The sequence below is a fragment of the Pleurodeles waltl genome, chromosome 12 (genome assembly GCF_031143425.1).
Source record: "Pleurodeles waltl isolate 20211129_DDA chromosome 12, aPleWal1.hap1.20221129, whole genome shotgun sequence".
In the NCBI taxonomy this organism is placed as follows: Eukaryota; Metazoa; Chordata; class Amphibia; order Caudata; family Salamandridae; genus Pleurodeles; species Pleurodeles waltl.
The window spans coordinates 217,526,338-217,553,393 of record NC_090451.1 but is presented as its reverse complement, the minus strand read 5'-3'; the positions used below and the strand labels follow the sequence as shown (position 1 = coordinate 217,553,393).

The 27,056-nt window shown below is 45.9% G+C and overlaps 1 protein-coding gene across 1 annotated transcript in view; it reads left to right on the top strand.

Moving 5' to 3' along the window:
• DBNDD1 (dysbindin domain containing 1) overlaps positions 1-27,056 on the top strand; it is a 213,655-nt gene that overhangs the window by 123,683 nt on the left and 62,916 nt on the right. Inside the window, exon 2 of the mRNA XM_069216540.1 lies at positions 3,132-3,302. Coding sequence (XP_069072641.1) covers positions 3,132-3,302 — 171 coding nt within the window. The remainder of the gene's footprint in view (positions 1-3,131; positions 3,303-27,056) is intronic.

Sequence of the window (27,056 nt, the reverse complement as noted above, 5' to 3'; positions counted from 1 at the left end):
GCAAATAGAAAATCCTAATAGGCGATTTCCTATTTAGGGACTCTCAAATTGAGATTCCCTATTTGAAGTTGCAATTTAGGGAATCGCAAAAAAATGCGTATCCCTAAAATTGGACTGCCAATGCCTTTCATACATTTGGAAAGGCAGTTTTGTATTTGCAAACGGTCGAATTTGGCGATTTGCACCGTTTGCGAATGCAAAAACGTCTGATATGTGTGGCCCTATGTGCTGTTTTAGGCGAAGGCTTTAGAGCTCAGTTTTGTGGCGTTTCCTGAAATGTAGGTAGTTGGGTTCAGCTCACAGTTGAAGTGTGTCAGATGTACAGCACCTACATCATTTCTAATAGCCTGCTCATTGACCGGCACCCAACTCCAGCAAACTTCTAGCGCCCCTACTCTTTTTCACAAGCGGTTATAACAAAGAGCAACCCTTGGGTGGAGAGGCCCGCAGAATGTCAGTAAGAATCCTCGGAGAGGACACACATTGCTTGTGTCTGCAGAAGCGAGTATTATGTGCAGGGTTGGCAAAGTACAGAGGTTATACTCATAGAGGTATCTGGTGGGAGATATGGGTAATGCACACTGCTCAGACACTCCAACTTCTGCTGCATTTTGCTTTAAAGGGCACAGGTCTTTAATGAGGCCGTTTCCCTGTAAAGTGTAACCACAAGAGGGCCTTGGCAAATGCACAGAGTTTAATAGTTCATTGTGAAGGCTATACCTCCACAGTTGTGCATTGAGGGAACAACAGCACTCGGGCGAATATCGGACATACATAGGATCTGACGTCTTCGGGAAGAAAATTCTTCAATATGAGTTTCATACTAAATACCAGATCCCAGTTCATGTGGCTCCTCCATCTTTACTCCTTATTTGCCAAATCAAAAACCTTTTGTCCATGGCAGCCACTTAATTCTTACAAGCTATTTTTTTTTTTTTTACAGAATGGCTGGCCTTGTTATAAAGCTCTAAAGCTACTCTACCATGATCCATGTGATGCCCTCACCGAAAGGATGGCTACTCAACACCCACAATAAGTGACTTCTTGGTCCCTGATCTTGAACACCTCTCTGTATCACAATTTTCAGGATTTGGCAGGGTGCCTTGAAGCAGGTGTGCTGCTAAACCCTGAGGAAGCCAAGACCTGCTGCTGAAAGGAGGATGGGGAGGAGAGAAAGGATTATAAGAAGGGAGGACGCTGCACAAGTGCTCATGTTTCCTGAAACTAGAGTAGAACAGTGTATGCTTGTAAAGTAACATAGCAGAACAATTATGTGCTCATGGATCAAAATCCGGAATAGCAGATGACCTTTGTTACCCCTCGCTCTGTCCTTGATAAGAGGCCAATCAGAAGCAGGTATAGTGAGAACATTATTCCCCTGGACTGGGCTTTGTCAGAGCCCTGTGCGCGTGCTGTAGCACTTACGAATAAATTGTAAAACAAGGGTGAACTATTTAATAAAGTTGAAGCGTCCAACGTGGTAAATACCAGCGGATGGTTCCACATGGTACGAGTTTGCTTCACCTGGGCACAGCTACAACTCATGACACGCCACCTTGCTAAGGTTTATTTCAGAGATGAAGGTAGTGGCAGAACAGACAGCAAACAGGACTGTAAAAGCCTGGGTTACCTTCATTAGTTTCCACTACTTAACCTCCCCCAAGGATATCATCAGCAAATACATGGCTGTTGAGAGGCCAAAGGCGGGGTAGTGGGTCAACACTGTGATGTTGCGATTGGTCAAATGCCGCACGGTGTCACTTCCACTAACCTTGGCATTTTGGTGAATTTACTTCCATCCTTATTTTCTGAAAAGGAGCACATCATAAGGCATGCACCCCTACAGTGGAGACAGCAGGCATAGAACGATTCAGACCGGTGTGTACAGGGCAGAGGGAAAGCGTGAACATTGATGTTCAGCTGCTGGGTGTCAACAGTGGTCCTTAGCCTGCTGCAGGTGTTGAGTGAATGAGCCGTGCGCCAATCGATGCAGAAGAGAATTAAGCAGAAATGTCTTGGCCTACATAAACTATATGTGCGTTTTAAATAAATTTATCACTGTAACCATAATAACATGAAAAAAGTTCATAGTCTTTAGATGTTGGATAAAACAGAGGCATTTTATGGTTTTGAAATCCTTTGCATGCAGTTCACAGATTGTTTATTTTTGATCGCCATGACATCATTTGGGTACCAGTTTGCGCTTTTTAAATTTGTTTCCTTTCATTTATTCATTCTTCCAATATGGTTGCAACTGAATAATTTACAAGTCAGATTCATGTCCCCTATAAGACATGGCAGGCTACGTTTTGAGTATTTCAGAGTGTTTGGTCTGTGGATGGAACCCACTGGCCCCAACGCGATGAGATGGCTTGGTTATCACAGGCAGGAGGATCCAAAGACTGTTAAGCGTTTTCTTATTAGCTTGAGCAGACTAATCCTTCATTGTTGGAAAGGGATCCTAATGGTGCGAGAACCTGTAGCACTCTTGAATATTGTAGATAGAAGCTAAGTCAGAAGACAGAGGTATTGAAAAGGTGGTTTTCTTTATTTCATCAAATGAAAGATATAAAAAATCACGCCAGATGACACAGATTCACCCGATCAAATGGCAAACCTAGCATTTTTTAACAGTGAAATGTAAATGCTGTGGTTGGCATGAATCTAGAAAGGGTTCACCCAGTGGGTGTGCAGCCATTCTTGGTATAGTTGGAGGGTTTGTTTCAAGGCTTAGGCAGGCTTGTCTGAACTCCAGCCTGTGTGTTGTATTTGGGATTTAGAAAGCTACTACCACTCTTTGAAGGGTTCGGATTGCGGTACGGCAAAGTTAGTCCTCGTCCTCTTGGGGGCTGATCTTCAGTTTGGGCAGGAAAATTGTAACACTGTTGGAGTGCTCAGTTTGGGGAGAGGTGAGGTAGGTCCCACCATGTAAGATGGCCCGGTTTGGTTTGGGGAATGCAAAGTTTTGTCATAACATAATCACAGGGTTTGTTTTGGGGCGCGCACAGGGTGGTAGTGACCTTATTAGTGGTTTGTGGCTTAAGCAGGATTGTCCTAACACTGGTGAGTGCTTTGACTTGTGTGGTGAGGTGGGTAAATCTAACTAATGCTGTCACATGAATTGCTTTCAGAACTGATGAGAGAAGCTGAAAGTCCAGCCAAGATTACCAGTTCTCTTGCACCAGCAGATGTTACAGTGGAGGAGCCACTGCATTCCCCTGCAGATGAGCCACCACACTCTGAGGAAGAGGACGGAGTACCAGTCCCAAACTCAGGACTCCTGCAGGTCACTGAGAGAAGACGTGAGTACCTATTCTTCCTAACTGTGCATTCTCTGTGCATAGTAAGCCTTGTAGTGAGAGCGAATGCCTCAAGGCTGTGCAGTAGGTTCTTAACGGATTATAAACTCTGCAGTAAATGTGGTTGGAGCAAGGATTTTAAAAGACAGACCCTTGATACTGTCTAATCACACTCACCAAAAGTAATTTTCAGTGTACAGTTTTTCATGTTTTGCAAGTTTTGGCAGTGTAATCAGATGTTAGCTAGGTTTAGGTATTTCTGAAACTGATCAAGATCAAGTTAGCTTTTATTTTTTTTAATTCTCCCCTGTCCTACTGACACAACAATTGCCTGTCTCTATCTAAAAGAATACAAGACCAGCAGTGGTAGATGTATGCTGAATGTTTGATTATCCATGCCATGCTGATCTCCTGCTGACAGTGCACATCTAGTGCCTGCAGGAACCACCATGAAATGCACTGCAAGCACATTACTTTGTGCAGGCCAAACAAGTGTAGCAGGCATTTTTTGTAAAACCCTGAGTCACTATGCGAAAACAAAGAAATCATAATGAAGAAAACAGCATTAAGAAACAAATTATTTTTTTAAATTATGAAGAAAGTGATTTTAGTAAAACTAAAGAAAACAAGCATTTGCAATGCAACGGGTCTCGCGTTTGCTCATGTTAGAGCTAACAGCGTTGTAAACTCCTAACCAGACTTTTCTTGCGACATAAACCATGTACGTAACCAGAAAAGGTGCAATTAACTGTGTAACAGGGTCGATATTATGCAAAGCGCTCAACTTCTGCCAAGCAAGATCGCGTTGCGATAATAGAGAAAAAGTAGTCCACAAACCGAATGGAAAACAGCGAGCCTTGCATGTTTTCTGTACTTGGTCAATGCGCTCGAGGAGGACTAACCACCGGAAAAGGCATGACGTATGCGTGCCTTCCACTAATGAAATCAAGCAGATTCTAACAGGCAAGCCCACGAATCAATGAAAGACACTGACGTCACGTGGATGGGGCTCCGAGCCCTTATTTATCCCTAAAGCGTCTCGCTAGCGAAACGCATGCGCAAGCGTATGTGACGCAGGCTCGACCCTAAAAAATAATGGCACAGTAAACATTTACTGTCAGGTTAAGGTTACAGTCCGGGGTAAGGTCTGGGGTATGATTATGGTAAACACTTCTATTACGGGTAGCTTGAGTGGGGATAGGGTGACAGTTGCGTCTGAGGTTAGGGTCAGCTTTAGGATCAGGGGTAGAGTAATTTTAGGCGCTTTGTACAATTTATGCACCATAGTTAGCTTATGACTTCCTGTTGGGTGTGTGCCGATGACTGCTGTTAGGTTTATAATGATGTGTCTGTGTTGGGAGTGTTTGTGAATTGGTGCGGTTGCTTGGATTAAATGTGTGAATAGGGCAGTGTGGGTGCTCTACTGGTTCTTGATTTACAATGGGGAGTGTATATGTGTTTGTGGGTGATTGTTCTTTGTTTTGCTATTATCGGCCTGTGTCTAGCTATGGGCTTGAGATATGACTGTTATTTTGTTTATAATTAATGCCTGCCTTGGGAAATACTGGTTGGTTTATATTTGTCTTTATGCGCATGTATTATTGTATGTGAGTGACGGTTGTTAATAATTATATGTATGCTTCAAGGGGTCTTCTGGGTGACAACTGCTTAGGTAAGATTTCTACATCCACTGATGTATTTACATGATTTGCATTTGGTTCTGCATGGGCTGGTGTTTAGTGCTATATAGTGTATTAATGTGCCCAAAGTTTGAATGCCTGTCTTGCTGGTCTAGTTTATAATCATGTGCCTGTATTTGGGCTATTTGTTTGTATGTGGTTGTTTCAATTGTGGCTAGGCTGTGTATCTACACATGTTCTCGTGACTGTGATATTTATAATTGGGTGTGGACTGTGGTGGTGGTGTGTCTGTGTGCCTTTTGGTTTGTAACTGTAGAAGTTATTTTGAGTTTGGCGGACTGGACTCCGTTCCACTAGAGTCATGTACTCCCACAGCCTGGTTGACGACATCCTCCGATATTTAGAGGTGTAGGGGCAGTCGCTCTCAGGTTTCCATCCACAGAGCAAGTGGAGGCACCGCCAGCAGAAACAGGACAGTCTGCCTGACTCCAAGTAGACTGCGCAGGTCATTAATTTGGCACACAAGGTACTACACCATGTATGTGTTCAAGTACCCTGTCCGACAAACCCTAAACGAGGCCCTTAAACCCATATCACAAAAACGAAAATGCCTACAGGCGGGACAAATGTAAAGCGTTTACCAACACCATCAAGGGATTTCTGAAAGGAAGGATAGGGAACCAGTCAAGGTGATGTGCTTGGTCAGAGCCCACAGAATAGATTACAACATGTCGAGAAGCTATGCTCAACCTAAAAAAGAGAAATAAAATCACCCCACTCTAATACCATTTAATTAAAAGTAACTAGCACTGGTGTGTACTGCTGATGAACATTCATTTTTGTATTGATGCATATTGTCCAAAGAGCGAGTGCTGACGACCTAACAAGTGTAAACAAATTGCATGGATACGGTGCTCAGTTTGTAAAATAAATGTCAGGCCCCAAGTTTGCGCAGTACCTGTGGCAGGTACGATTGAATGTCGGGGGGGGCGAATACCAAGGCCATTTAGCCTTGATTCTTCTTATGCCCCTCTCACCCACCACCAGTCACTCCTTGACCCCTTATCTCACTCTTTTAGTTTTTTTCATCAATGCTTTATTTGTCACTGTTTTCCATCTATCTCTTCCTCCTTCTTTCCTTCGTTTATGTAAAAAAAAAAAAAAAAAAAGTGCTGTAAGTGCTGGTGCCCAGAGTGCTGCTCAGACACCCGTGGCTGATGCTATAAAATAGAGCAAAAATAGCAAGGGTGTGCAGTCCTAAATCCACTTTAGTCCTCTTTAATTCACTGCCAGACACTCCCTGCCCCGTTATCTCACTCTTATGTGTTTCTGCTTTCTCCCTTGGTGACAGAATTTCTGTATTTCTATTCGTCCTTCTTTTCTTTTTGTTTATTTTTTCCTCTGTTGGTCGAGGGGAATGTCTGATGTGGAGAATAAAGTGCAGGCCTCGAAAAATAAGTGCTGATGCCCCCCACAGGCAACCACTGTCTCGAAGCACTGCTTTCATGTTTAATGTCTTGCTCTGGGTAAAAATCTGATTAGTAAAAATAAGAGCTGTTCCTCAAAAATGTGTGCCAGTGGGTCCCACTTGCAGCCACCGGCTCACATTAACCACTGTTTGGATGGTTTGTGTTTAACCACAAGACAAGCACACATAAAGCAGGACCCTGAATGCTTCAGTATATGGAGGCTTCGATACAACTGTAATGCAGGACTGTTGTAATGGAATAGATTAACAAATGTGCTGCAATGTGAAAAAGTCTATCACCATGTGATCAATCTTCAGGAATCTGAAGTGAAACATTTGAAAAACACCAGCTCTATTCATCTGCTGTCCCACTAAAACAGCGTCTTGGGATGAAAATGTACCCAAGTCATAGCTGTCAAGTTGACACCTTTAGCCAGTCCTATTTTTATTTTTTTTAACCAACAGCACTTGATATGCCCCTCATTAAAAATGTTTAAATGAAAAGTGCAATTCACAATGCAGCAATCTGAACTGCTGAAGAGATAATACATGGAATGTGACAACTTAACAGTTATTAGTACATTGGGATGTTGGCAGCTCCATTGAAAACAATGGAGTGCTCCGGGCTTTCACTGGCCGGTAAAAGCCCGCAGCGCCAACATTCCAATCTTCTTTGTTCACAGCAGCAGCTGTGAACAAAGCCTCACGGAGCCTGGGGGGATTTTAATCCCCTCCGGTTCCGTGAAGCCTTTGTTTTATTTATGAGAACATTCTGCCCTCTAATGGCAGAATGTTCTAATAGCCTTAGAACCCGCCGTAGCGGGCTCTACCGGCTATTAAAGGCCCTCTCCCTTGTTAAAGGTACTCACCGTTGGCTCAGGCCCTTAGCGCGGGAGCAGGCCTTTAATAGCCGGTAGAGCCCGCTACGATGGGTTCTAAGGCTATATTCACCTGCTTCCAGCAGCCTATTGTTGGAGCATAAGGTAACAAACCTTCCAGCCAGAGTATACTCAGCTTGTACTATGCTCATAATATGGGGGACTGAGCACTTATTTTGGAGAGAAACACGGATCATTTCTTCGCATGATTGCTTGCTTTGTCCTGTTGAAATGCATCACACGAAGGAGTGCGGGTCAATTTCCATCCTCCGCTTCCTTGCCTCCCCAAGCCTTTGGCCTCCTGACAATACAACTTTTTCAACAGTGCACAGATGACCCCCTACATCTAGTGCCTTAACCCTGTGAATTATGAAAGAAAAACACATTCAGGTTGTGATTGGTGTGTCTGTCAGTGCTGCTTCAGACGAGGCCCTGGCACATCCGATTTTTGCTGGTCAGGGAGAGCATAGTACTGAGATAAGGATGCCTAATCCTCAGGATGCGTTTTTTTAAGGTCGAAGCCTGCTTGGTTGCAAAGACATATGGGGGGCATGCTGAAATCCTAGCTAGAAATGCATTCCAACCGTTGCTTACCTTTGGCTTTGCCTTTTGTCACTCACATTTGCTTGTTTTTCTTGACTGGCTTTATTTGCTTTAGGCTCTCAGGCTTGTGTTAGTCCCGTACTATGGAGCATAGCATGTTTACCATCTCTGATTGTTTGTTTCTGTCAAAACTGCTCGTTTTTTGGGAACTTTTCTTCTTTCTTTCTTTCTTTCTTTCTTTCTCGTGAGGTACTCCACAAGTGTGTTTGACAGCTGTTTCTGCTTGTATAGTTCTCTCCCTTACCAACAGCTTTCTGTATTCCTCTTTCTTCTGTGTGCTTTTCCCCATTTGTTTCTTCTTTAAACTTAAACTGGGCATTGTTTCTAAGAGCGTTTAGCCGATGTAATTACATCAAGCTACTTATTATTTGTGGTTTTGTAAGGTGCTTTGTGGGTTCTGCAGCCACTTCTAACAGTAGTTTAGTAGCTGCATTGTTTTTTTGCCTTGGATTTTGAGGCAGATTTTCTGAATGAAAGGATGTTTTTTGTTTAGCTGCCTGCCCAAGCACGACTAATATTTTAGAGGTCGCTTTTCATAAGGCTTGCTTCTAAAACTCTGTTTTTTCACAAGCTGCCACGGCATGCCATAGACTGGGTTGCAAGAAACTGTTGTTTTGTTTTTCCACCTGGTAAGCTTTGTAGGTCGTTTGGTCCTTGGAGAATGCATAGTGTTTTTTTTATTTTTTATTTTGTATTTATTCAGTGGAACAAAACACAAGTATCAAGAACCCCATAAACAGAATTACAGAGTGAATATAAAGCCGGTTTGTACAGCATGCAAATCCAATGCATCGCAGCCACCATTCATGATCCCAGAGGGAGTGTCCCTTCACAATTAAGACAGATCGGAGTGTATCCTCAAAGTTGGGAGCTTGGAACATGGATAAACATAAGGCTGGAAACCAGCACAAGAATAATTCACTATTCCGTCTCCAAGAGAATGAGTAACCAACAGAGTAAGAACCGAAAAAGACGGGCAAGTGAGAGACGCAGTGGGTGCGGTGCAATCATCCAGTCAAACATATCAACCAAGGTGTGCGGGGAAAGCCAAAATCAGAACTACCAATCGCGTGGCTGAGGGAAATCGTAGCCGCGGCCTCATGAGAGGGACTCTAAAAAGGAGCGCAGTGGAGCCCAGATGTCTCGGGCCGGGAGACCTCTGGGACCAGTTCCCAGAAAATCATTAATTGTTGTTGACAAAAAGAGGCGTCTCGCAGGCAGTCAGATCCACGCAGGAAACTGCCACGTCCCCAGGACATCACAACTCTACGCTTCGCAAGCAGCAGCAGCAGGCCCACTAGTCTTCTATGAGCCGAAGGAACAGCATCGACCAGTCCAAGAAGCGCCAATTTTTGGGAAAAAGGCAGGACCAGACCCGTCATTTCCTCGACCATGTGCATTACCTCTCCACAATACCACGCAAGGTGCAAAAAGTCTGCACCAGGAGCTCGACACCTTTCGCAGTGCGAATCCGCACGCAAACCCATAGCATGTAAACCTTGAGGGGTGTAATATAACCGATGCAGAAATTTGAAATGAATAAGCCTCAACCTGTAATTCGGGGACAAAGCACGCATATGCGCACAGCATTTCTTCCACGCCTCTTCAGAAATAGTCTCACCAATGTCAACTTCCCATTTAGTTTTTGCAGATACCGCGACACCTCCCCGCTGACCCTGCAAGCAGTTATACAGCTTCGGAATAAGTTTGCACTGCGACTGTGCGCTACATATCACCTCCAGGACCTGACAGGTCGAGGGAGTCGCAGGGAGATCGGAGAAACGCGCATGAAGCATTGCACAGACACGCAACACTTGCAGCCGGCACAACGGGTCATCACGGCTATCACCCAGAGCTGTTTCCGGGGAGAACAACCTCCCCTCCACAAACCAATCACCCAGTGTAGTCCAATTCGAGGTCCGCAAGAAATCGCGCAGCCAAGTATCATGATGCATCCTCTCATCCGTGACGGCCAACACCGGCATCGAGGGGGCGAAGGGCTCCCGCACAGTATCCCAGCGCAGGAGAACAGTCCAGGCTCTAGCAGTGCAAGCCACAGTATTCACACCCCGTGGCTTTGGCCAACGAGGCCCCATCGAGAACACTCGACAGACCGTCCGGCCACACTGCATCACTCTCAGGCGCCAGATGTGGTAAATAACGAACCGGGCAAAGTCAATAGTGCGCAAAGTGGGCCTCTGCACAATAGTAATAAAGCTCCAAGTCAGAAGCAACAAGGCCACCCAGCTCAAAGGGTAATGTTAACTTCTCCCAGGCTATTCTAGGTTGCCGGCCCGCCCAGACCAATCTTATTAAGGCAGAGCGCAGGCGCCGCAGAAAGCTTGCAGTTAGCACAAGAGGAATGTTCACAAACAGGTACAGGAGTTTGGGCAGCACTACCATCTTAGCAATAGCAATACATCCTACAAGAGATAGCGGCAGCGAACGCCACACTTCGACCCTGTCTTCCAGCCACGAAATAGCTCTACCATAGTTAGTCCTCCAGAGGGTTTCCACGTCTCGACTCAGCCACACACCTAAATAGCATACCGGACCGTCTGCCCACCCAATCGGGTACCGAGAGGGGAACCTCCCCGAGCCATCAGGGAGGGGCATCACAACTGACTTGGACCAGTTAATAACAATGCCAGAAAAAGCGCCAAAGCGCACAACCTCATCAAGTAAGACATCAAGATTTTGGCGCGGCTTGCGTAGAAACAGCGCGATGTAATCTGCATACATGGAAATCAAAATGGGCCGCTGTCGGAACGGCAGTCCCCGCGCGCCATGATGTTGTCTCAGGTACGCCGCCAGCGGCTCCATCGCAATTGCAAAAAGCAACGGAGATAAAGGACATCCCTGACGAGTCCCACATGCCACTCGAAAAGGGCTCGAAATGCTACTATTGAGTCTCAGTCTAGCTGTGGGTTCGGTATATAACAGACGTATCAATTGCGCAAAACGCGGGCTCAAGCCAACCCTAGCGAGTAGCACAAACATATACTTCCATGCAAGCGAATCAAAAGCTTTAGTGGCATCAAGGAACACCGCAACCGCATCCTCCTCAGGTTCAAGTGAGCCCGCTACCGCAAAGTATGTCCGCAGATTATGAGACGTAGACCGGCCCGGTACAAACCCAGACTGATCCGGAAGCACCAACTTCGGCAACAAAGGCTGCAATCGCGCAGCAATCATCTTGGCCAACATTTTGTTGTCTATATTAATCATTGAGAGAGGGCGATATGAATCACAGCAATGGGGGTCCTTACCAGGCTTAAGAACCGTGACAATCAAGGCCTCGCGCAGGAAGGCAGGCAGGATTCCTGTATCCATAGCCTCCGCATATACCTCCAAAAGCTGAGGAGCAAAAATATCAGAGTATTCCTTGTAAAATGCAGGCGTCAGTCCATCCAAGCCGGGGGACTTATCTCCCGGCAGGCTGCGGATCGCTGATTTAACCTCTTCAACTGAGAAGGGAACGTCAAGATAAGCACGGTGAGCATCATCAAACCAGAGTAAGCTGATCTCTGAGAAGTAAGCCCAAGCCGCCTCGTCGTCCAGCCCGGAAGGCTCCGCGTATAGATCCACAAAAAATTTAGTAAAAACCTGCATGACACCATCAGTCCCAGTCACCCGCCCCCCTCCGAGCAGTCAATTTCAGTAATATAGTTACTGGCCCAAGGTTTGCGCAACAAATTCACCAGCGTGCGTCCAGCCCTCTCACCTTCCCCATAGCACTGTGCCCTAGCAAACCTCCCCAGGAAGCAAATCTCTCTCTGGGAGGCCGCCTCCTATTGAGAAACAGCACTCCGAAGAGCCGCAGGCGTAGCGCCGGACCAATCCAACACCAGACTCCTCTCCAGATCCGATATCTAAGCCTCTTAATCCGCCAGCTCTCGCCGCAGCATCCGTAAGACACCATGCTGTTTTGAAAGACACACCCCGCGAATGACCACTTTAAATGCCTCCCACAACGTTCCAGCCGAACTCACAGACCTGCTATTTTCAGCGAAGTAGTTGGAAATGGCCTCACGAACCTCCCCGCGAAATGCCTCATCTCGAAGCACCCCGTGAGGCAGGCGCCACATAAACACACGTCCAGGACCACCAGGAACAGCCAGCACCAGCTTGACCGGTGAGTGGTCCGACAGTGTGCGGGCCATGTGATCCACTGACTGAGTCCAAAGCTCCACATCCCGAGTACCCAGCCAATGGTCGATGCGAGACCAACTGTTGTGTACGTAGTTAACACATGTGCCCTCTCTTGTAGCCCCACGCTTCACCCTCCATAGATCTACTAGGGCGCCCTCAGCCATCACAGTTGACAGAGCCCTCGCCGCAGCAACGTTCTGCACCCTGGCCATACTCTCACGATCCGCCACCGGGTCCAGAATCACACTGAAATCACTGCCCCATATCATCACGCCGCCTCCCAAAGACTCAACCAAGCGCCACACTTCACAAAAGAATTCAGGGTCATCATTATTGGGGCCATAAACAGAGACAAGTCTACAAGGTCTATCTAAGAGCGTACCACCCAATAGGACATATCTACCGTTCGGATCTATTATCGTCTTATGAGTGCGCCAGTGCAGCCCCTTATGCAGCAAAATCGCCACACCTCTAGCGTAGCTCGAGAACACCGACCCATGTGCCTCGCCAATCCAACCAGCTTTCAACCTGTGCAAAGTAGCCGTAACCAAGTGAGTCTCCTGAAGCATGCAGATATCAATTTCCTGGCGCTTTGCGTAAGCAGACATAAGCCGCATCTTTCGCCCATCATTCAAGCCACACACGTTCCAGGTAAGACACAGAACCAATGTCATCCCCCCCAGCACCAGCTAATCATCCACGCCAAGGCACCGCACAGCCACAGCATCCCACCAAGCCCATCACCCGCATTCAAGCAGAAGAAATGAAAGAAAAAGCAAAAAGAGAGAAGAACAGGCCAGAACAAGAACAAACCCACCCCTCACCCATGCTGACCCCCCCCCCCCCCCAAACAAGTCAAAGCAAGAACCCCACCTACCAGAACCAAGATAACCCCTCCTGTATCAAACAGAATGAGAGTAGGACACATCCAAGGGGCGAATGCAAGGCCATCCATCCCACCACCCCAATGGGACAGTGGAGGAAAGGGCTAAGGGCCACATTGCAAGTAAACTTCAGAGCGGCCAAAAGTAGAGATCGCATTAATGGAGCATCCAGCCATCTGTGTAGAAGCAACTCAGCCCATCGACACCCCGGGCAGGTCAATCAGTATCGCTTAAAGCCGCCCGGTCAGCAACCAGGGACCCAGAGTCAGCAGCAGCAGACCTCCTGGGGATAGCCTTGACAAATTTGGCTGCCACTTTCGGATCGGTAAAGAAATGCAGCTTGCCGCCATGCTGCACTCTCAATTTTGCGGGATAAATGAGGGAGAAATGTGCATCCGTCTGACTAAGTACCTGTTTAATCGGCAGAAAGGCCTTACTCCAGGGGTATAGTCCGGAAAAAAGTTCAGTTCAGTGTTCTTATAAGTTACTGGGCGCCTCTCTCTAGCCAACCAGAGAACAGCATCTCTATCACGATAATTCAGCAGCCGGACAATGATGGGGCACGGCGGAGTACCAGGCGGGGGCCGGGATCCCAGAGATCTATGAGCTCTTTCCACCACCAACATCTGGGACAGCTCACCGGGGAAGAGCTCCGAAAGCATGTGCTTGACAAAGTCCTCCATCCTGCCCATGTCCGTGGACTCCGGAAGCCCAATTATTCTGATGATGTTGCGCCGGGACCGGGCCTCCAAATCCTCATTTTTAGCACGTATGACCTCCAACACGCGCTCCATGCGCAGCAATTGCTCCCGTTCATCCATCCGTCGATCCTCCACCTCTGAAGTGCACAGCTCCAGCTGATCAAGTCGGGAGTCGTGATCATCCACCCTGGTCTTTATTTTGTCTAGCTGCGCAGTCAGATGATCAAGCTTGGCACCTATTCCAGCGAGGCTGCTCTTAAGGTCCAAGAACATGGCTTTGACCGAGGCGCCCGGGCTCCCGCCCTCTGCCGGAGCATCCGCCACCTGAGAGGCAGAATCACTTCCCTGCTTCTTCCCACCATCGAAGGATAACTTTGCTTGCCTCTGCGCCGACTTGTCTATTCACACAGCCGCAAGAGTGTCGACAGAAGAACTCCTGACAGTCACACCAGAGCCGCTGCCTCCAAAGACCCTATAATGAGAGCAGAGACAGGCAGCCGGGGGAATCAAGGGGTACAGCCCGGCCCGGAAAGGGACAGCTCTCCAGTCCTCACAGAAAGCACTGTGTCTACTCCAGCTAGGCCAGACAAGGCCCCAATCCAACAGTAAGCAGACTCCTACGCAGCTCCAACGTCGGGGTCGCCACCGGGCCAGCCCGACACCAGCAATCAATGGGGCTCCCCACTGCCCAGGGAATGCAACAGCCGTCCCCCGGCCTGAACAGACCGGCGAAGGGACCAGCCACCCAGAGCAGCCCCAGGATTACAATGCGCACCACCAGCCGCGCACAGGAGGAACAATTAGCGCCGGCGGCCCACTACCTCCACACTCAGCCAGCAAGCCACCAGCATCGCCCGTCCAGGCAGGGGTCTCAGCCAGGGGCCCCGGCGGCCGTAAAGTGCCCCCAAGGGGAGGAAACCCGCAGGAGGGGCCGGCCCGAGTGCCCCTCCCCTGTTCGCCTCAGCTGACAGCCGCAACCACGCGAGAGCAGGCCTCTCGATCCCAGGTGCGAAGAGGCCGCGATCCGACCTGACCGCCGGTCGGCCCCCCAGGGAGGAAGCAACCGCTCCCCTCCCGGCCCCCGAGTCACAAAAAGGGGCCCCGCGGCACGCCCGGTGCTATTGGAGGAGGCCCAGGGGCCGCACCAACAAGCACCGTGGGCCGCAGTCTAGCCAGCCAGGCCCGTCCCGGCGGGCGGAAACTTGGCGCCTCCGGCCTCGGGAATCCCAAACCCGGGGCCAGAAGACGCACGCCGATCTCGGGGATGCACCTGAGGCGTGAAAACAAGGAAACTGCCGCAAAGGAAGGAGAATTGAAAGAAACAGGCCCTAAGCCCAGCAAAGCCTTACTCCGTGACGGCCATCTTGCTGGCAGGCCAGGCCACGCTCCCGGAGAATTTATAGTGTTATCTTTGCAGCATGCCAATAAATTATCCCTGACCTATTCGTTGAGTGTCCTGAAGAGGCAGCACGTATATAAATCGCTCAAATGTTTTCTATTTCTAGTTCCGTCTGCTTTTATAGTTCTTAATGGATACATTACAGAAATTACCACTTCAATTTAGTTTTGTATTGGGATGCCTTTCTGTTGGATGTTTACGTATTGTGGACCAAGTGCCCCTTTTCGCTCCTGGAATTTACTTTCCACTACACACAACGATTTAAAATAAAGTGTGTGACTCGGTTATTTCATTTATCGTTTGGCAAATGAATGTGCTGAGATTTGCCCTTCTGCATTTAACACCATAATCCTAATGCAAGCTTCTTTCGCAGTGCACACAAAGTTGCAGCAGAAAACCAGAATAAAAGAACCATCTTTATGTATTGGCTTTGGACCCATAGGGCCAGTTTTAAAACAAACTGGCGCAGCGCGGTGTTGTGCCAAAATCGGCAGCGCCGCACTGTGCCAGTTTTGAAATGCAGGGATGTGCTGTATTTACAAGAGTACGGTGCACCCCTCTGTTTCCCCCTGTGCCGGCACTAAATTTAGCTGCCAGCACCAACATCCTTGCACCATAGTGCAAGGGTGTCTGTATTAAGGGGATTGATTGTTTATGTGCAGGAAGGTGTTCCTTCCTGCACATAATCAATCATGGCAGTGTTGTTCTTTCTATGTGTGCTTCAGAATGCAGCACACATCGAAAAAGCGAAAACAAGGAGAAATGAAAGCATTTCTCCTCGTTGCGCCATGCTAAAGGCTTCCTTGGGGTGGTCTTAGTTTTTGGCGCTGCCAGAGATTTACAGACTCTTATCAATCTGGGGCAGCGTCAGAAGCAATTGGTGTTGCTGTGGAACGCCCACAGCAACACCCATTGTATACCCCTCTGCTGCAGAAAACTGCGCTGGGGACATATTTACAAGGCCACAAAAAGTGGCTTAGCACCACTTTGTAAATATGCACAGCGCCACCAGAGCGTCACAGTTACGCTCCAGTGGTGCTATGGGACTTGCAAATATGCCTCGTAGTGTAATAGAGACCACGTCCTGACTTTTGGTTCTGAACGACCATGTTCTTCTTAATAAAACCCACATGAATTGGCTTATTAGGAACCCTAAATAAAATAATACATAGTGTAGGTAGCAGGGGATGAAGCCTGCAGTAAACAGCAGCTCGAGGGTGACATCTGCCTCTTGTCCCTGTTCATGACTGCTTTGGGGCGGCATTTTTCTGGCACAGGTTTGCAGCTTTGACATAATGTAGTCTTGATCACAAAAAACTACACATTCTTAATAATGTTTTCGCAAAATTTATTGGCCCAATAAATGCATTCTGTTAATAGACCTTGTGTTTAAAGTAGAACTTTATTTAATAGTTCTATTACATATGGCAACGATGTAGCAATTGTTTCATCTGTTGATGTTTTTATTTTCCATGTTTTATTTTTGTATATTGAAATATATAAAGTAATAGTGTGTGTGTGTGTGTGTGTATATATATATATATATATAGTCATGACAAAGGAGCAATACGCTGGGCTACAAATTAATATATATATATATATATATACATACATATATATATATATATATAATTTATATATTCACCTAAAAAAACAAAAGTTACTGAATGTTATAATTAGGCTCACATTTTAAACGTACAGAACCATAGAAATTTACCAGTTAGTTCTCTCAAGTAGTTATAACTCATGCCCTAAGATAACTATAACTCGCACCCTTGCCTCGCTGTTTTTTCATCAAAAATGTTACTGCAAATATTACATTGATATTATCAATGATGTTATCAAAGACATGCCCTAATTAGTGGGTTAATTAGCAATGCATGGCGAGGGCATAAGTTATAGTTACCTTAGGGCACAAGATATAGTTACTTGAGATAACACTAACAATAACAGGTGAATTTCTATGGTTTTGTATGTTTAAAATATGTGAGCCTAACTATAACATCACTGTAACCTTTGTTTTTTAACTGAATTTCTATGTTTTTTAAAAATTCAATTTCCTAACTATAACATCCCTGTAACCTTCGTATTTTTTTCAGTGAATTTCTGTGTTTTTGTTGTTGTTTCTATAGCGTAAAGTAATTTTCTTCACTGTATGTTAATCCAACCACCGCTGTGCACTGGCCTGCAGCCATAGCCAACTCTCACTGACCACCCAACCTTGCGCCCGGCCTTCGGATGTGCATGGTGGGGTTGGCTGCAAGGCCTGGCCTGCGCCCAGTCGCTTGGGCCAAACCCCCCCCCCCCCCCCCCCAACTACCCAACCGTGAGAGAGAGAGATTTAGAGAAATATTTCACAGAGAGACAAGAGGGTTTTGATGAATGATATACTTAGAAAGAGATATTTCCATACAAATTGAAAATAAAAGTGTTGTCAATTCAAAAGAGGGAGATCACTATCAGTATGTAACTTAAATATTTATAGTTGAAAAGAAACTAAAGGAGGAAATGATCACAGACTCACCTGGACTGGAACCCTTAACCTTCACTGTGCATGTCTGAGACCTTAACCACTAGGCCAGAGGTGACTCCTTACAATGCAGTGTCCATACTTAGCTATGACATTCAACCCACAGACTTTGAGGGGAAAAATACTTTAATGTTCCATCATTAGGACTGTTTAACAGTCAAAACACTAGAAAATAAACAGACACAGTCATGAGATACTTGGATTTGAACATTTAACCTACTGACAGTCCAAGGGCTGTACCATTAGGTCAGAAGTGACCCTTGTCCATTAAAAGGTAAGTATAATATTTGCGCCAAACATTTTGCTCGTTTGATGCTTTGAAGTCACTGCATGGAATGATTATTGCAATAGCAATTTCTGTCTCTTTACTATCCCATTATGGGATGGAAGAGAGTGAGAGAGAGTAACAGGATTGTGGGAAGGGGGGAGTGGCCTCAAGGCCTCCATGGTCCTAGCCAGCTCTCTTCGTCATTCGAGAGCGGGCATTGCTCCCACAAGCAGGAAGCTGCTTTAAATAGCAGCTCCCTGCTTGCGGGAGCAATGTTTTTATCGGTTTACCTGCACGCATATTTGCATGCATGGAAACAGATGAAAATTGCACTTTCTGCAAGTGAAAGCAGTTTGACAACTCCTGCTTTGAGAATGCAGACTTTGTTAGTTTGCTTTTGCTTCTCCCACCAATCAAAAGCAAACGGCTATGTCCTGGGGTGGGTATCCCGGGACATAGCAGGAGCCGGCCCTGTGGGGTGGTGGTCCCTAGGGCCATCATTGGCTCCTCGAGGGTGGGCCGCACGGCTCCCTCCAACGTAAACCAGCCTCAGGGAGGTGGTGGTCCCCAGTGCCAGGGGTCCATCACGGACCCCCTTCCTATTTTAAATTCAGCCCTGGGTATGTGGCGGTACCCAGGGCTGAGGGGGGCCGCACACCCCCTTCTTTAAATGTGATTAAAACCCAGGGAGGTAGCGGTCCCCAGGGCTGCGAGTGGGGGGGGGGAAGCACCTGCCCCCCTGCATTGATTTTTGTTTAAAGCCCCACGGGGTGGTGGTCTCCAGGGCTTTAACAAGCCTAGGAGGGGGGCCCCGTGCACACCCCTCCTTTTTTTTGACATGCCCATGGGACCTCACCCACCCGGGGGCGTCATTAAAAACAAGCGCGGAGCCCACACTTGTTTTTATTTTTTATTTTTGCAGTGCATTTGCAACATTGTTGCAAATGCGCAGCAAAATGAGTTTTTCTTTTTTTTAAAGTGCTTTTTTGCCCTGCCGGGGTCCCTCAATGACCCCAGCAGCAGAGCTAAGGGGTCAGCGTGTATCTACCCTGATCCCTTTTCTTATTTTTTTTTTTTCCACTTTTTTTCTGGGACTCGGCTGAAGCGGAGTCCTAAAATGGCTGCCAACACTTCCTGGTTTGAAGTGTTGGCAGCCAATCAGAACTCTGCAGCTCTATGCACAAGCTCTTCTTATTTGTGAAGTAGTCTGAAAGGATTCGTAGCCCTAGATATTCAAATTTATTTTCTCTTGGGATTCTAAAGATACCCATGGTTTGTGGATTTGTGGATTCGCTTGGAGGGGATCAATAAATTAGCCAAAATACAGCTCCATTTTGTTTTTTTGGGGAATAATGGGGGAAAAGGTGCTGCAGAAGAAAGCATCAGTTTTTTTCCTTGCAAATGGCATAAACAAAGGGTTTGCAGTGCTAAAATCACTATCTTCCCACCTTTCAGGAACAGGCAGACTGGAATCAGAAAACCAACGTTTTCAACAGTTTTGGCATTTGACTGGGACTTAGCCTATTTTTCCTATTTCTATACTCCCAGTCTCCTTCCAATTAGTGGCAGACATGGGTGTGAAACCAATGGTGGATCCTGGAAATGTATACATTTCTGAAATGTAGGGAATATTCTGAATTCAGCAAGGAGTCATTTATGTAGATCCTTTAAGGTTTTCCTATAGAAAGTAATAATTGAAATAAACAACATTTTTGAAATTGAGTTGAAAAAACAGCCATTGGTGTCTGTTTTTATCTGTAACTTCTTCTAACGATGGCAGATTTTCAAAAGCAAGATACTGTTAGGTCCGCTGAACCCTTCTGGTTGCGGGGACACCAAGAATCCGAGGTACCCAGAGCCAATAACTGAGCTGCACCTTGCAATGGTTTTCATTGTGTACCTGGTATACAGCAATTCAATTAGTAAAATATAAAGAGTGAAAAATAGATATCAAGGACCCTATGTATTTCCAAAATAGGCATAAGATATGGAGTTTAGAAGCAGTGGTTATTTGTACATCTCTGAACTTGTTGGTACCCATACTAGCATGTGAATTATAGGGCATTTCTCAAAATTACTTCTTTCTTACACACTGTCTTACATTTGGAAGGCACAAATGCAGAGAAAGAAATTTGATAATAACACTTGTTCTACTATTCTGTGATCCCCAAGTCTCCAGATAAAAATGGTACCTCACTTGGGTGGGTAGGCATGGTGCCCGCAATTGGAAACAGCCCAAAATGCAATGTGGACACATCACATTTTTTCACTGAAAACTGATCCTTTCTTTGCAGTGTGCCTAGCTTTCAATTTTGGGCCCTAGTTCATCCGGCACCTAGCAAAACCTAGAAAACCTGTACATTTATGAAACCTGGACATCTAGGGAAATCCAGGATGGGGTGACATATGTGGCTCTCACCAGGTTCTGTTACCCAAAATCCATTGCAAACCTCAAACCTGGACTAAAAAACACTTTTTGCTCACATTTCTGTGATGAAAAGTTCTGGAATCTGAGGGAGCCACAAACTTCCTTCCATCCAGCATTTTCCCAAGTCTCCTGATAAAAATGGTACCTGGCCCACAACGGGAAACAGCCCATGGACGCATCGTTTTTTCCCACCAAAAAACAATGTGGTTTTTGCAATATGGGTAGCTGGGGATTTTGGTCCCCAGCTTAGCCGGCACCTAGGGAAACCTACCAAACCAGCACATTATTGAAAAGTAGATACCCAGGGGAGTCCAAGGTGGGCTTTTTTAACCCAGAATTCCCTGCAAAGCTCAAACTTTGCCTAAAAAACACATTTTCCTTGCATTTGCGAGGAAAAGTCCTGGAATCTGCAGTCAGCTACACATTTCCTGCCAACCAGCATTCCCCCATGTCTTCTGATAAAAATAGTACCTCACTTGGGCACATGCCCACAATAGGGAAGGGCCCAAAAAGTATTATGGACACATAAAAATTATCCATCCCAAAATGACCAGTTTTGTGCAAGGGGGGGAGGGATGACCTGCATTTTTGGTCTCTGGCTCGGCAGCAAGCTAAGGAAACCTGCTAAGTCAGACATTTCTGAAACCTAGACACCCGGGGGAGTCCAGGGAGGTATGACCAATTCTTTCTTGTGCAGAATCCTCTACAAACCTCAAATGTAGCACAAAAACTGGCACAAATTTCCTACCATCCAGCATTCTTCTCTGTCTCCCGATAAAAATGATACCTCACTTGTGTTGGTGTGCCAAGTGCCTGCGACAAGGAAGGACAAAAAACCTGTAGAGATTGAGGGGGAACAAAAGTGGGTCCAAAAGGGCAGATTTTTTTAAAATACATTTTTAGCCTGACTCTGCTTTAAGCACCCACACAAGTGAGGTATTGTTTTTATCGGGATACCGATGGGGTGGGTGGGGTGGGAATGCTGGGTGGTAGGAAATGTGTGCCTTCCCAGTGATCCCACACAGAAATGTGAGGAAAATATGATATTTGTAGCTATATTTGAGGTTTCAGGGGATTCTGGGTAAGAAAACTTTGGGGGATCCACGCAAGCCACACCTCCATGGACTCCCCATAGTGTCTAGTTTTCAGAAATGTCTGGGTCTGGTAGGTTTCCCTAAATGGCCGCTCAGCCCAGGATCAAAAACGCAGGTGCCCTCCTTGCAAAACCAGGTAATTTTGTAATAGGCACTTGGCCCACCCCTACAAGTGAGGGAGCATTTTTATCGGGAGACCGAGCGGAATGCTGGACGGTAGGACATTTGTGGTTTACTTCTGTTTGTAGAGGAGTTTGGCACAGAAACGAAAGGAAAATCACATCTTGAGGTTTGCATGGCATTGTGGGTACAAAAACGTGTTGGAATCTATGAGTGGAAAATGACCCTGTACTCCTCTGGGTGTCTAGTTTACAAACATATCTAGAGTTGATAGATTTTCCCTAAAGACAATGTACACCTTGGCAGAGAAAGACAGAAAAGACCAGTATTACTGCACAACCAACTATTCCTTAAGTACACACACATACTGGTTGGATTTGGCACGAGTGTTGGTTCAGAACGTAAACTTTTATTAACAAGAGATTCAAAGAAATTAAATGCACTGTTAATAATAATAATTCAAAGTTGAAAACAACTGAATCAGTGACTAACAGTTTGTGAGCTGTAAAGCTGCAACAAGGCACCAACTGCTTTTCAGGCCAGTCACACACCTTTCATATGTGAAACACACACAAGACCATTCACACCGCCAGTCGTGGGCCCAGCTCATTACATCACTCACATTAATAGAAAATGTAGAGACAATGTACACCCTGGCAGAGAAAGACAGAGAAGAAAAATATTACTGCACAACTATCTATTCCTGAAGTACACACACATACTGGTTGGCTTTGGAATGAGGGTGAGTGAAGGTTCAGAACGTAAATTTTTATTAACAAGAGATTTTACAAAAATGAACCGCACTGTTAATAATTGAAAGGCCAACAAATTGAACCAGTGACTCACAGCTGATGAGCTGTAAAGCTGCAACAAGACACCAACCGCTTTACAGGCCATTCACACACCTTTCATACATGACACACAAGACCATTCACACCGCCAGCCGCGAGTCTGGCACATTACAACACTCGCATCAACAGATGGAGGGTTGATCGCTTTCATACGCCTACATGCTTGACACAGCAAACACACCAACTGACAGTGTGTGGACTAGCGTTTGGCTAGCATTGTGTGTAGTGATCATCAGCTAGTCACTACTCGCACACCACCAACCAAATGCCAGCTCACCCATACTGCCAGCCAAGTGTCAGTCCACACACACCGCCACCACATTTTTTTTTTTTTAACAAAAAAGAAAACACAAACCAATTAGAAGTAAATACAAAACTAGAACTACAAACACAACAGCTCTAACTATATACATCACACTAATGTCAACGGCGCAATCTAAACAAAAAATCTAAAATGATACAAACCAGACCGTTTACTTTTCCGCCCACGGTTGCTCCCAAAACCTCCATTGCATGTGGTACAGTTTTTAAAACGTGGGCACACACACCCATACGACTCTCCTTCCACACACATACAGACTCTTCATCTCCTACTGGGAAAGTCTTTTTCAGGCGTGGGACGTATGTGATCAGGAAAGTGGCAGTCTTTCATTCTAGCGAAATCCTCCACCACTGCAACTCTAGAAACCCTTGCCTGTTCCACTACGACAAGGCTGCATTTCACAGACTGCTGAAACTGAACAAGTGTCATCTTTGACTCTGGAGAACAATCCTTAAATACAACAAAAACATTAAATGATGCTAAATGGATTGCTAACTTCTTATACCAAATATAAGCCTTACGATCAGCAGTGCAAGGTTCCAGTCTCTGATCTACTCTAGCTACACCACCCAGGTGCCTATTGTAGTCTTAAATATACACAGGTGTGCGCACTACAGCAACCTGACCCCAAACAGTCACAGGTGAAGTACTTCCATCATGGATGGTAGTAAGAGTGTAGGCATCTCTCCTGTCTGCAAATTTCACAGCTAGAAGTTCATCACTACGCAAGGCACTGCACTGTCTCCCCCCCCCCCCCCCCCCCCCCCCAATTTTTTTTCTTTACAAACAGGCTCTTTTGGGTAACCTTTACAGTTAGAGCGGATTTGGCCACAAGCAACTTTGACCAGTTCTCTGAACAATTGCACACCAGTGTAGAAGTTATCTACATATAAATGGTGACCTTTGTTAAAAAGTCCTCTACCAAGTTCCTACACAATTTAGTCACTAACTACGAAAGTGGACCGACAACCAGGGGGTCAATACTGGAATCCCTACCAGTGTACATCCTGAAATTCTACATATCCAGTCCTGCTCTGACAGCATATACATCTTAATTCCATAACGTGCCCTCTTGCTAGGAATGTACTGCGTAAAATCCAAATGGCCCTTGTACAGGACCAAAGACTAATGCACAGCTATTTATTTCCCTGGGATATACATCTTTAAAAATCGATCTACAAAGTGATCAAGGACAGGCCAAATCTTGAAAAGACGGTCACAATCAGGGTGATCTGGTGGCAATGCTGAAGCATTATCAACAAAATTCAGCATCCGAAACAGAAGCAAATACTGATCTCAACTCATGGTTCCAGGAAATATAGCTATTGCCATCAAGAGATTAGTAGACCAATATGAAGACCGTGATTGCTTCCTTATCAAGCCCATCAAAAAAGTTAAACCTAAAAATTTCTTCAACTCATCCAGATTTGTGGGAGTTCACCAGCTAGCTCTAGAGTAGGGATCAAGTCTGGTTGTGTAGTCCCTCAAATACTGTTCAGCATACAAATGAGTCTGGTCAACAATCTCATCCAAAAATATATTGAACATAAACAACTGAAAGGAATTTGTACTCAAAATGTTTTCAGTATTCACTCTACAAAACCAGTAAAGGCAGGCAATGTTGGCTGCACCATATTTGGGGCAACCCAGAGTTCGCATTTCCAAGGGTAAGCCTTTCAGCCCCATGCTGCAATCCATATGCCTCTTGCTGCACCTTTGGCACATCAGTGTCCTCCTCTAAAACAGGCACTTCCTCTGCACCGAGAGTGGCTTCGTTATCAGATGATTCCTCTTGGACAGAAAATTCACTGCCAGAATCTTGCACTTCCTCCTTTGCCTCAGATGCAGTGTCTGTCTCATAATCATGGTCGGAGGAAGTTTCGAAAAGCACACCAACAACCTGCTAAGCGGTAATCCTGCGGCCAGCCATAAGCCTTACTAATAAAGTAACCTGACAAATAAGTCAACAGCAACCAACACTGTGTAAAATAAGCAATAAACAAAGTGTGGCTTTATCACAAAGACCTATATACTCAAAAACGATACCACTCACTTGCCGGAGACAGCTAAACTCACCAGCACCTACTCTGCAAAGACACAGCAAACACCAACGATATCTGACTAAAAAAGAAAAACAAAAAAAAGTTACACATAGGACAACACAATACACATCATGCACAAATCCAAAGAGAATTTCACACACAATAAAACAGAAGCTAAATATGCAGCTATTATTACACCATTTACAAAAACACATTCACGCAGGGAAATTATACTCAGTCAGAGTAAACAGTAAAAAAACGTTTTTCTTACCATACACGTGTAGCTACACAAACTGCAGATCTACCTGTAATGAAAGCGCAAGCAGGAGTCACAGCAAAAGAAATCGAAAGCTTTGCACTAGAATAAAAAGAGAAATAAAACATTACAATCACAAATGCAAATGATGTCAAGAAATAAAACAGTTAACATTATAAAGCGCTATGTCACCACCCAAAGGCCCGTCCACACATACCACTGGCCAAGCACAAGTTCACACACACCGCCAGCCAAACACCAGTACACACAGTCAGCCGAACACTAGTTCACTCACACACACACACACACACAATTTACCGGTATCTAGTGGTTTTCTGCCCCCCTTTGGGGGAAGATGGGCCTCAAAATACAGCCAGTCTTCCCCCAGGGGGCAGAAAATAAGCAAACGTTATTTTTAATTGAATGCCCTCACAATGGGAGCAACCCTTGCCCAAGGGGCTGCTCCCAACCAAATAACTAACCTAATCCCTAGTGCTAGTGACTTTCTGCGCTGCCTTCCCTCCCACCAGGGGCAGATGGGCCTCGAAATACTGCTGATCTGCCCCCAAGGGAGGGGGGGGGAGGGAGGGGGGTTGGGAGAGAAAGCAGCCAAGACAATTGCCAAACATATTGGAGCTGCCCTTTCCCAAGGGGCTGCTCCACTAAACCCATGCCCAAGGGGCCACTCCACTAAACAAGAAATAGAATCCCTGGTGCTAGTGGTAGCATTCCTGCTGCATGATCACAACCCCATGTGTGAATCATGCAGCAAGAATTCCCTGCAAAGAGACATTGGGGGAAAGGAAGAACTCTTTCCCTTCCTCCGATGCCTTTGTCCTTGCCGCAGCCTCCCCCCCCCATCTCAAAACCGGTATAGTGTACCTTTCTCTTAGAGCACTGAAAGCCAAATGGCTTCCAGAGGTTTCTGGTGCTTTTTGATGATGTTGGTGTGTGTCGTGCGCACCAGTGTCATTGGATCGCTGAGAGGAGGTTGGGGGTGGCAGCAGAAGCGCTTCCGCTGCCATCCTTTTTTGGGGGGATGAAATGGGCGGCCCATGGGGGGGGGAGCACCAGCGCTTTCCCCTGTGGGTAGGGGCGAAGACAGAACAGTTCCGTCCTCAGCATGCAAAGTGTTAAGGAGTAGGGAATGGTTTTAAGCCGGCCAACAGTAATGCCAACTTACTAACTGGCCAGAGATGTGTTTTAATATCTGCTTTTAACTGATTTAGCTTCTTAATTTTTTTACTCCTTGATCTCAAATCTGGCTATTGTTGCCCACGTGAAATGGTTATCTTTAGGTCGAGCTTTCCAGACAGCACATTATCTGGTTGTGAATGACATATTGTAGGCTTACCAATAATATATAAGAGCTTGGAGCTGGTCAGTTACTTACCACTGACTGGCTTTCCTGTCACTTTCATTTGCCTGCTTCATATTACACTTTTTTTGTCAGTAGTTTGTCATTGGAGCATAGCCATCTCTTTCATTGACTGGTTTTTGTTCTTCCTCTTCTTGCTTTAGGGAATTACTTTTTTCTTTTTGTTTCTGCACTCCATTAGAATGCATGTGTTTTCCAGCTGTCTCCTTCCTGTGCTTTTATCTCCTGTCGCTCTCTATGCGCATATGCTTCTCTCCCCCACCGGCAATTGTTGCTCTTGTCCATGTGCTTCCTGCCTCCGCTCTCCACATTGCTTTTTTTCACCATATGTTTTGCTCCTCCCACACTCATAGTTGCTCACCGTTGCCCGTGTTTTCTCCCTCTTGTTGCTTCTCCCCACCTGCCATGTTGTTTTAATTAACACCTGCTCCTACACCCCACCCATCCATTATTTTATTTGTTTTAAAAGTTCTTTTGACCTTTTGTTTTAAAGTAGTGCTTTTACATTACTTTTTTTTAAATTTACCAATCCATCTCGGGTCGGTTAAAAAATCAATTGTGTTCTTAGTAGGGGCACACATATGTGTAGAACAAATGTGCATGCCTACAAAAGGACACAATGGTCGCTTTATCAGGTTTTTTTGTAGTCATGGGGCACAGCAGCAGCAATGCTGTACATCATAGCTAAAATCATTAGCAAAGCCAATAGGTCTTATAGACGAGACTATTCGCTTTGCCAATGC